The following is a 12,301-nucleotide window of genomic DNA, read 5'->3' as shown; positions in this document are numbered from 1 at the left end:
CATTGCTATATTGTTTTTTGCATTTCCATCATTATTTGTCTTAAAGTATATCTGAACTCAAAAGAAACATGTATTATATTGCAGGATACTAGGCCATAGATGGGATGTCTGTATTCATTTTCTTTTTCAGGCTATTTTTATACCTGGTAATCTTGGGAATAACACACACTGTCCCTGGGTGGCTATGGTCACCCCTCACTGCCACACAGACAGGACATCTTACGTGTATGCCTTTGTGTGTATTTATTATATGGGAAAAGATAACTTTACACAAAAAAATATAACATTGTTTTCTGTTCAGCTCACAGAAAGTGAGAGGTAAATTTCTGGCAAGAACAACAGGTATTTTGTGTAATTGCTAAAAATGTTTTTGGACTAAAAAAAGAAAATGAAAGCAGACACAACATCTAAGGACTGATAGATTGCAATGTATAACATTTTGTTCTTGGGTTTAGTCATGCTTAAAAGCGATTGTAAAAGAAAACATTTTTTTATTTAAAAAAAAAATTACAAACATGTTATAGCTACCTGCTCTGTGCAATAGTTTTGTACACAGCAACCTCGATCCTCTTTTACTGGGGTACCTCGCTGGCACTGCTGGCTCCTCCCCCTTATGAGTGATTCTATAGCAAGCTGCTTGCTTTGGGTGCAGGCTTGATCCTGAGCTGGGCTCTGTGCGTCCATTGACACACAAAGCCTGGCTTGGCCCCGCCCCCTCCTCATAGGCTGTGACTGACAGGAGCTGCTGCATCCATGTCCAGTGAAAACATAGAGATCAGAGAGAGTCGGCTCTCTGGCACAGCGTTCAATTGACATTGACATCAGACTCAGGTAAGTGGGGGGGAGGGGGGGTGGTCTGGGGGGAAATTACCTCAGAAAGTTTTTTATTTTAATGCATTGAATGCATTAAGGTAAATAGCCTTCTATTTTTAGAACCACTTTATTTACACCATGCTGCCTGTATTGCATTATGTCGACAAGTCTGTGCATAATTTTAGAACCCATATAATTCCATCACTCTGTAATCGCAAGCCAAATACAGTAAAACCCTGGATTGTGAGCATAATTTGTTCCAGAAACATGCTTGTAATCTAAACCACTCTTATATCAAAGCACATTTCTCCATAAGAAATAATGGAAACTCTGATGATTCGTTCCACAACCATTTATTCATAATTCCTTCAGCTTATAGTCCATATAAAAAGATTATAGCAATGTGATAGGTTGTGTAACCATAAAATGGCCATCCACAAATGGCAGCCTCCACAAGGGGATTAAAAGAAAAATCCAGCAGGAGCTACAGAGTATAAAAGAGAAGAGAGGCACCTCTAAGTGTAGCAATATGGTTTATTTAATGAAGGTTCCACATTTAGCAACTCAAATGGTTGATTATTAATAAAGGAACATCTAAGAATGCAGGCATCCGGGGTAAAGCTGTCCACATAGACCATGCTCCTCACCATCGGCTCTCATCGTCGTCAGTCTGCAGTCGTGACCGGGAAGACTACCCTGCAGTAGAGCGATCTGAAAGCGAAGGCTTGATGCGCTAGTGGAGTGCAGCATGGAAGGTATGACGTTGATGGTGGTGCGGAGGACGGTCTATGTGGACAGCTTTAACCTGGATGCCTGCATACTTAGATGGGCCTGTTTTAATCATCAACCATGTGAGTTGCTAAATGTTGTATCTTCATTAAATGTTATCATATTGCTACACTTAGAGGCACCTCTTTTAAACTCAGTTGTGAAGTGACGCTACTTGTATATTAAGACATTGCTTGTTTATCAAGTCAAAGTTTTAAAAAAAAAATTGCTTGTCTTGTGAAACGCTCTCAAACCAATTTACTCTCAATCCAAGGTTTTACTGTACTGTCTTGAAAGAACAATATGATCAAACTGATCAACTAAGTTACTGTTATATTGTTACAAAAGGCTGGATATTTTTTATTAATATTTTTTTAAATAATGTCAAGATTTTTAAAGCTCTGTTGGCAACAACTTAGAAAGCCCTATTATTTAAGGCAAGCTTCCAGGTTAATGGTTACTTGAGCACTATGCCCAAAATTGACAAAATGTCACCATTTTGCCATCCTTGCTTTTATGGAAGATTTAATAAAGATGGTATTTTAATTTCACTTTTTCCAGTCTGTGAGTGCTGAGTATCCCCCATTGAAACTGTATACTGTACCAGAATACGTATATATTACTTACTGATTTGATCTGCACATATATTTACATTTTTTATCTTCTGTTTTCTTAATATATTTATAGTATATTTCCAGTATATGTTTAAGCGAATATTCAAAAACAAAGAATAAAAAAGCTTACAAAAGAGTTTTATTAGCTAGTTCTGCTCTACTCAGCTAAATTTATTCCCCAAATGCTTCTCTTGGGATCACTGACACTACTTAAGTCATCTGTTTTCTTAGTCTCTCTCTCTCATTCAGGTAGAAGGGGAGAAAAACCAAATTCTTTCCCAGTTGTCCGTCAATCCCTGCCAAGACTCTGTCATTTATTTTTACAGCCACATGTGGCTTTCAGCACCAATGGATACAAGAAGATTATTGGCATGTATCCTCCCACCCACCATCTTGTGTACTTTGCAAGTTTTCATGAAATGGATTGTCTGGCTACTGCCGTAATTTTATTCATGGTTTTGCGACTGTCAGCTTCAATTAGGATGAGGAATGGGTGTCAAACTGCACTTCATTCAAGAAGCAAACTGTTGATGTTAATGGAAACATAAACTTTATGGTCTTGGAAAATAAAGAAGACAAAGAAAGTCCCACAAAGAGTATATGGATACATTGTAAAGTGTATGTAAATCCTAAATTATTTTGCAGTATGTTTGGCACCGTGCCTTACAGTAAACTCAATTCTTAAGCAATTTTTTTTGTGCATTTGTTGCAATCTTTCATACTTGGAGAACCTGCCAGTAATCACACTTCCTGTTGCAGGCTGACAATGCTAAGCCACTGCTTTGTGACTAACAGCAATGTTGTCACCCTGCTATGTGAGCTCCCTTATGGCGCTTTTCCACTGCATGGAACCGAACAGATCGGCACGCTTTTGTGCTTTTCCACTGCTGGTACCGCATGGTATAGTGTCGGAACGGTTCGGTACGGTACGGCGGCGCTTTTCCACTGCATGGAACCGAACGGTACGGCACGGTACGGCTCTGAAAAAACAGTACCTACTCGATTGTGGTTCCAACAGGTACCATAACTGGTACCATATCCCACAATCCTTTGCATGCAGTCACTACTAGCCACTGATTGGTCAGAGAATCCCACCCACCCCGTTGTTATCCCACCCACTTAACTTTAGTACTACTTTAGTGGAAAAGCAAACCATACTGTACCGTACCGAACCGTTCCAACACCATACCATGCGGTACCAGCAGTGGAAAAGCAAACCGGGCCAAAGAGGGCCAAGCAGGGCCGAGTAGAGCCGAGCCGGTACTTGCAGTGGAAAAGTGCCATTAGTTGACCGTTGGACTATATCTCTGCTAGACCTAATAAGCATCCCAAAAGGCAACTGAAGGCTTGTACAAAACAGGCTGACAATTTCAAGGCAGCAACTACAGCATGCTACAGGAAGTGATATTACTGGCAGGATCTTTGTAAGAAACTTTGCAATAGATTTATAAAAAATGCTTTGCTGTATATAATGAGACATGATATCTAACATACTAAATAATAGATTATGGGTTTACATACATTTTAATTAGACGCATACATAAACTCTATGTATAGCCAAGTTTTTTTCTTTCCCATTTTAGATAGAGTAGGGAAAGATAAGAACTCCTTTGAAGTTTTTAATGAAATATATATATATATGAAAATAGAAAAAAAAACAGCAAAAAATATTTTCCATCATAAAGAATACATACCTGGCTGCCTCATGCTAGAGCCATTCAGCTTGGCATCTTTGATAACAAGGTGCTTGATCCATAAGGTTGGTGCAGTGATATCTACAAGGCAAGAGTATAAATGATATATATTGTATATATCATATTTTATTTCACGATCTATAACCAAAACATCATCACATATTCACACTTCAATTTATTTTTATAACATCAGAAATAAACCTACTTACTATTATTTTCTAATATATGTGTTATTCAGCCATACCAAAAGATTTGTGCCTACACTATAAAAGTGCGATGATTCAACTAAATAAATCTGTAGACCTCATTGAGAATACCGTGTCCTGTCCTGGAGACCCAATTACATTAAGATATTGATAGGTTAGAGCAAGTAGAAACGGACAACTAAAGTGGTACAAGGCCTGATGAGTAAAATGGAGAGACTGGAGGAACTTAATATGTAAGGCCTTGGGCAAAGAAGGGAAAGGGAAGGCATGATTGAAACTGTTAAACTCATGTGAAGTCTTTTTTTTTTTATTTGTTTACTATCTGTATTCAACTGGGACAATTTTTCTTTCATTTCTGTGCTGTTGTCACAAAAGAGAGTATGGCCCCTTTCACATGGACAATGGTGCTGACTCGTAATCCATGGTGAATCCATTTATCAGCAGCAGCTGGCCTCTGGTTAGCATGTCCCTCACAGCTACTTGCAGAGAGATATTACACCTAAATCCCCCTTTATTGCACTGCAACCACATCCATTAGAAGCAGTTGCTGCACTGCCCCATTCACTTCCACAGGGCGTGTTGGCAGGTGGCATTTCCTGCTAAACGCATCACGCCCTACTTTTTTTCCTGTGCATCATGACAATGAGGATAGGCCATCTAGGAGGCATTGCCAGGTTTTGAGGTGCATTAAAAAAAGGCCTCAACTGCCTGGTTTTACTGCACCGAGTGAAAGGGGTCCAAGAGAAAATGTTTCCAAAGTGAGCCCAAATACCTCCTAGACAAGTACCTTCATCAACATTAGAGGGGTCTCCTTCACCTCCTCTTAAGACTGAATTTTTTTGGAATTGTTAGGAATTTTTTGTCTCAATAATAATAGTCACCAGCACAAAAAGAGAGAATAAATCTAACCAATGGGCACACAGACAGCAATAAAATCATGGCAGAGGTTCTAATCACCCTCTAGTCCCACAAAATACAGTTTAACATAGGTTTGTATTGCCTAGATTACCAATTTTCTACTTCCCAACTTTACCATGAAGATGACCAGGGGCAACTTTTAGTATAAAATATGTAGGCAAAGGATACGCCTCTCAGAAACAAAACCCACAAATAATTACACGAAAATGATTGCTTAAATCCACAAATTATTATTATTATTTTTTTTTTTTACGATTTATTATTATATTATACAGGATGAAGAGTGTGGAGTATAACAGATTTGGTAGTTAAATAGTTCATTTGTTATAAAAGTCTATACAATAGGCTTCAAAAAAGAAAACTATGGAAGAAAGAGGGACAAATAGACTTGGTTCCACAGTCTCTCCAAATGACATAGAGCTATGTTTGTTCTCATGCAGGCACCCAATAACCATTAAAAGTATTTTACCCACAGACATACTAGTAAAACTGGAAGTTCACTTGTTTGATTTAAATGTATAAAGTAGCAGAGACCTCATCACACTGCTATACATCATTTGTGCAGAACGCAGAGTTGTGGGAAGGACACATCAGGCCCCCCTACTACAAGTTGCTTGCAGAAAACTACAGGGGGTGGGAGGTTAGACACAAGACTAGTCACACTTGCAAGAAGTTCAAGAGGAGCAGTGACCAGTCTTTATTGCAGGAAGCTCCTGAACAGAGGCAAAGTGGCTGATTTACTAAAGGCAAATAGACTGTGAACTTTTGAAGGTGCAGTTGCACTCTGCAAGTGCAGTTGCTCCAGAGCTTAGTAAATGAGGTAAAGCTTCACTTTACAAATGACAACCAATCACATGCGAGGACAATTTAAAAACGGCATTTTTGCTTGTACATGGTTGGATAATGGAAGTCAGCAGGGCTCACCCTCATTTACTAAGATCTGGAGCAATTGCACTTTCAAAAGAACACAGTAAATTTGACTTTAGTAAATCGTCCCCAAAGTTTGATGCAGTATTGCTGCACAGATCTGAAAAAATACACAAAGCCCACCAAGAATCAAGTAAGAATGCACGTTCCTCTTGCAGAGATGTATAGTAACTAAGTAGAACTACTTCACTGCTGTACTTAAGTACCGAAAGGCGGTATCTGTACTTTCCTAGAGTAGAATTTTTTTCTCCTACTTCCACTTTTACTTCACTACATTTTTTCAAAGATTTCAATACTTCTACTCCGATATTTTTTTTTTTTGTGCTGCATAGTTACTCGTTACAATTATAAAAATTACCACTGCCAGAACAGTAGATGGCAGGTTTCATGAAGCTCAAAACATGTGTATTATCAGCGCATACGAAAATAAATGCTACTGTATGTATAAATAAAAGCTGCATTTGAAATGATAAAAAACAATATGATGTTCAAACTTTTGATTTCTTTCTTTAATAACTACATAACACAGCACTTGTACTTTTACTTTCAGTACTTGAGTAGCAATTTTTTTTCAAAACTACTGGTACTTTTACTTTCAGTACTTGAGAAGCAACATTTTTAAAAAAACTACGTGCAATACTTAAGTACAAAAAATGTTGAATACTTTAGTACTTCTACTCAAGTCACTTTTTGATTGAGCACTTCCACTTCTACTCAAGTCACTTTTTGATTGAGCACTTCCACTTCTACTCAAGTATGGGTTTCGAGTACTTTATACAACTCTGGCCTCTTGTATTTAAACAATGTTAGTTTATCCCGGAGATCAGCTTTAACAAAGAATGCCAATGATTTGATCACACACCAATATTTACTACATGTCATGTAAACTAACAATCTTTATTAATCCAAAATCAAATAAACAATCCTAACCAAAAAATACTACATTACAAAGGATTGTCTGGGGGCACTGCAGGTTATCTAAAGAAAAATCACAGTGGTAGTTATCTCCTTTTAGGTAAGATTTCTCTCAAATAAACTTCAGACAGAGATGCACTTGTGTGAGTAAATTCACCTTGAGTCATTGAGCTCTGTAAACAACAGACCTTACTCAGCAGGAGGTATGGAGAAGCTGGAAAATTTGTGAAAACGAAGAGAAAAAGCTGCTGACTAAAAGTGAGAATGCATTTTAGTAATGCAATCATTCAGGTAAACCCGACTAATGAAAAATATTTTTACAAATTATATTTTTTTAGTCCTGGACATAAAAATGAAAAGGAAATAAAACCCCACCACTGTAATTTTAAGAAATCAGCTTCAGGTAATCCCTGAAATTGTTAGGTGACCAAAAAATACAACGTTCCTGCAAGCAAATTATTATATTATGGCCTGACATCTGACCACTGCAAACTAATGAAGGCCCGAGTGTTATTTACGAAGGGATTACAGGAGATGAATATCCTTTTCTATTACTACAGGATTTGGTCTCAAGATAAATAGGGGATTGCAGCTATCTTGTAAACTGATACAAATTTCTTATTATTGCTAAAAGAATAGTAACAGAATTGGCTCTGCAGACACTGCCTAAAAGACATCTCAGACAAGATGCACACCATTAGCTCTATGCTTCCATGCCACACAACTGTGTGTGTGTATTGTGCATTGTATGTGACCTGAACTGGAGGGAGGCGATTTCCTGAGCAGCGGATTGAACCTGCCCATGTGCTGTGAACAGGAAATTGCTGACCCTTGGGTCATTGTCACTTTTGGAAACCATCAAGTGGTGAAAAGAAATCAAACAAGAAACAGGTGTTCATCACAACTTTCTAAATGAAGAGATTAAGGATAGTTCAGCAGTCCCATAATCTGGACTATGAAGTGATTGTCTCTGCCATAAGTGAAATCCAATGACATTTGGAGGGGGGGGGGGGGATCTCTGCAGAAATGTATAGAGTAGTGCTGACTGTTCAGAACACAAAAATTCAGCTGTGAGCAAATTGTACACAATGTGGCTTTTACAGCATAATCAATTTGTAATGATCAGCCTGGCAAGTATAGATCAAAGCAGTTATGAGCATGTTTACTCCATGGCATCAAATATCCAATAAATTCTTTTTTTCTTTTTCTTTTTAGTAATGTCTTTAGTTACCAGCATTTACAAAGCAAGAAATCCCTGTGTTGCCCTAAATAAGCAATAAGTGCTCCATTCTTCCAGTGGCAACCAGCTAGTGTTAATATAATTGGTGACTAAGCAGATACTAAAGAGAAATGATGTGCAGCAACTCAAAGCAATTTAATGTCAGATTTGAGCAGGTTTCAGTAGTTTTGTGAACAAATACATTTTGACATGGGGTTAGGGTGGTCAATCTCACCCTCAGTTTCAAGGTGCAATGGGGTTGATTTACTAAAAAGGCAAAAAGACTGTGCACTTTTGCAAGTGCAGTTGCTCCAGAGCTTAGTAAATAAGGTAAAGCTTCGCTTTACAAAGAACACCCAATCACACGCAAGGAAAATTAAAAAAAAAACAAAAAAAAAACAGCATTTTTGTTTCCACATGATTGGATGATGGAAATCATCAGAGCTCTCCCTCATTTACTAAGCTTTGAAGCAACTGCATTTAAAAAATTCACAGTCTATTTGTGTTTAGTAAATTAAGCCCTAAGTGTCGATTGGATGAATATTGTGCCAATAACACCTATCTTTGCGCATGATAAGTGATTTTTATAATGGGAAAGTCACCTAAAGCATAACTTCAGTCAAAAAACTTTTATATAGAATATGGAAGACTTAGAAGGTTTTTTTTTTTTTTTTTTTAAAGTTATTGCCCTTGTTCCTTTTGGAAAGATTTTTCCTCTATTCCAATCCTAATGATACCTTGTCGCATTTCTAGCCCTCATTCACATTGGAGCGATTTGTCATGCGATTTGACAGGTAAAATCACATGACAAATTGCAGCCTATTGCAGACAATGGCACTGTTCCAATCAGTGTGACGCTGGCATCGCGGCACTGCACCGATTCGCAAAAGTAGTTCTTGCACTACTTGTGGCGATTTTGGGTGCGGCTTCAATACACATCTTTCAAGTCACACCAGAAGTTGCACTGATATGCGGCTTTGAAATTGTGCGATCATGAGGGCTTCAATGTGAACAAGGGCTTAGAGCAGGATAGCATTATAAGAGAGACTCTAATACTTTCCTATTCTATTGAAAACAACATAAATCGATTTAACTAGAGTTTGGCTTTAATTTTGATTTTCTATTTGCTATGCATAGATTGCGGAAAAAAAAAAAATCCTAAGGCTTCTTTCACACGGTCCGCCTCCGCAGGCGGATCCGTGTTGCTCAGCGGGGATCGATCCGCGATCCCCGCTGAGCCGGGCGGATGACAGCTCCGTCTCCGCTTGCAGAGCGGAGAGGGAGGTGTCTCAGCACCCGCTGCCCTCTATGGGGGATGGGAGGAGAGCGGACCGCTTGTCCGCTCTCATCAGATCCGCTCCGCTCCGATTACTGAACGGATGGAAAAATAGGGTTTCCATCCGTCCAGATTTCAGCACAGGATCGGATGCGGATGGCAGCGGGTGTCAGCGGAGGTGAACTCCGCTGACACCCGCTGCCCCATAGAGCTGCATGGAGGATCCGATCAGATCCGCCTAAAAAACTGACAGGCGGATCTGATCGGACCGCCCGTGTGAAAGAGCCCTAAATGTGATTGATGTGATCAGACACATTAAGTGATCTCTTTATACATTTGTTCAGACAAGATTCTTACAACTCAGGATTCACACATTTTTTAATCAAATCTTATGAATCTTGTGTGGGAAAAAAATAAATAAAAAAAGATCCGTAAATGTATGTACAATATAAGACAGTAGCTTTAGTAACTTCTAGAGCCCATGAAATTTGAACTTCTCATTGGACATACTTATTGTCCCATTATAAAGCCATCATCAATATCAACAACCTGAGATATGTAGATGATACTACACTAATGTCAGAAAGTGAAGAACTAAAGAGTCTCTTAATGGAGGTGAAAGGGCAGAGTGGAAAAGCTGGCTTGAAATTGAATAAAAAAACTAAGATTATGGCAACCGGTCTCATCACTCCTTGGAAAATAGAAGGAGAAGAAATGGAAACAGTGACAGATTTGTTCTTCCTAGGCTCCAAGATCCCAGCAGACATTGACTGTAGCCATGAAATTAAGAGCCGCTTGCTTTTTGGGAGGAGATATCACCCTACCAACAAAGTGCCATATAGTAAAAGCTATGATTTTTCCGGTAGTAACCTATGGCTTGTGAAAGTTGGACCATAAGAAAGGCTGAATACAGAAGAATTGATGTTTTTGAATTATAGTGTTGGAGAAGACTCTTGAAAGTCCATTGGATGGAAAGAAGATCAAACCAGTCGATCCTGAAGGAAATCAACCCTGAATATTCACTGGAAGTACCGATCCTGAAGCTGAAGCTTAAATGGTTTGGCTACCTAATGCGAAGAGGGAACTCATTGGAAAAGACCCTGATGCTGAGAAACATGGAAGGAAAAAAAAGAGGATGACAGAAAACAAGATGGATAAATAGCATCATCAAAACAATGAACATGAAATTAAGCAAGCTCCGGGAGGCAGTGCAGGGCAGAAAAGCCTGGCGCGCTATGGTCCATAAGGTCGCGAAGAGTCAAACATGACTAAACGACTGAACAACAACAAAGCCATCACGTTTTCTTTTACAAACACAAGTGATTACCTTAAATAGACAGGTGATATTTTCGCTACACGGACTTGTTGAATTCAAATAAAATATATCCCTAGGAATGTAATAACTACTAACAAACGCAAACAGGAATGATTATTTTTGTAAATCTATAAGCATTGTAAATCGATAACCAAACACATACACTAAGGGGTCTATTTATTAAGCAGCAAATGCAACTTTTACAAAACATTCAATGGTGGAGAATTGATATTTGCCATTTACATCACCAGAGAATGTTTGATGAAAGTCATATTTAATGCTTTGTGAATGGATCCCCTAGGACAGAGATGGCGAACCTTGGCACCCCAGATGTTTTGGAACTACATTTCCCAAGATGCTCATGCCCTCTGTAGTTTAGCTGAGCATCATTGGAAATGTAGTTCCAAAACATCTGGGGTGCCAAGGTTCGCCATCACTGCCCTAGGACCAAGGTGTTGACACGGTAATCTGTCAAAAGCCACTGTGGTAGGCTAATGTGCTTTGCTACTGCATAGTGACACACAAGAACATCAAAAGGTGCAAACAGTAGGAAACACACCTCTGACTCAAATACAACCAAAGCAAAATGGTGGAAAATGCAATAGTAGCCTGTTTTTTTTAATGAATTACAGGTAAGCTCACCTTTACAAAACAAAAGCACCCATGTCAATGAATTTGCTAATTCTGAGCAAAACTGACATATAAGCTTAAGTTTTTGTAAACCCAAAACAAAAACAATGAACACACTACCTTAATCTGCAAAGCAGAACAATTAATCTGTCCCAAGTCTGGCCAGGAAAGGAGCAGGCATGCTTATGCATTATTTCTGAATTTCCCTCACCGTCCATTACTGATAAAAAAAAGGTGTCGTTATGCCCCTCTCCTGTGATTGACAGCCTACAAAATTAGACTCATACAAGAAGTGGCCGCATCTCCCGCCACCGCATCCACAGATCTCTCTCCCCCTAACTCCTCCTGTTTCCCTTGGATTGGCTGTTCTGCACCTCAGCTTTTACACAAGTGAGTGTTGCATGTGACATGTGCGACCACTGCCTTACGCGCACAGTGGGGAGCATCGTGCGCACACTAGACCCCGCATGCGCACTACTATCTCAAGCACTATAGATTTGTTGGGGTGTGTAGAGCTGGAAGGGGAGCCCATGACTTCACAATTCCACCTCCCAAGCTCTGGGCTACCGACATGCCCATGGAAAGGGACAGCTTCTGCAGGTATATATAGAATGGAGTGATATGAAAAGGTAAAAATGATGCAATCTGATACATTATGGTACTGCCATGGTACATAAGGTAGTCTTTCATATTTATGGAACATGCGGTGTACAAGCACTTTAAAGAGGTTGTTTAGCCAGGTTTCCAAAAATTAAAACTAAGCAGCAACCAAAGCTGTAACTGCTGACTTTTAATAAACAGACCCTCACCTGTCCAGAAATTAAGCACCTTCCTCACTCAGGCTGGTTCTTCACTGGACTTTGGGTCCCCAATGCTGGCATGTTACTGTGGGAAGCCAGATGCGACTCCTTGTGGCTTCACAGCTGGCTGCCCACTGTGCAAGGCGCTCTGCACCCTATGAATGGTCCCGCAGCCTCCTGGGACCTGTGACGTGTTCCAGAAGGTT

General features: G+C 39.3%; 1 protein-coding gene across 11 annotated transcripts in view; it reads right to left on the bottom strand.

Moving 5' to 3' along the window:
- SMOC1 (SPARC related modular calcium binding 1) overlaps nucleotides 1–12,301 on the bottom strand; it is a 321,506-nt gene that overhangs the window by 63,835 nt on the left and 245,370 nt on the right. For all 11 annotated transcript variants that reach the window (XM_082242604.1, XM_082242601.1, XM_082242606.1 and 8 more), the window contains one exon: nucleotides 3,890–3,970. In XM_082242604.1, coding sequence (XP_082098730.1) covers nucleotides 3,890–3,970 — 81 coding nt within the window. The remainder of the gene's footprint in view (nucleotides 1–3,889; nucleotides 3,971–12,301) is intronic.

The sequence above is a fragment of the Pelophylax lessonae genome (genome assembly GCF_965119305.1).
Source record: "Pelophylax lessonae genome assembly, chromosome: 13".
Classification (NCBI taxonomy): domain Eukaryota; kingdom Metazoa; phylum Chordata; class Amphibia; order Anura; family Ranidae; genus Pelophylax; species Pelophylax lessonae.
The sequence above is the reverse complement of the archived record's forward strand: the minus strand, read 5'-3'. Positions and strand labels throughout refer to the sequence as shown.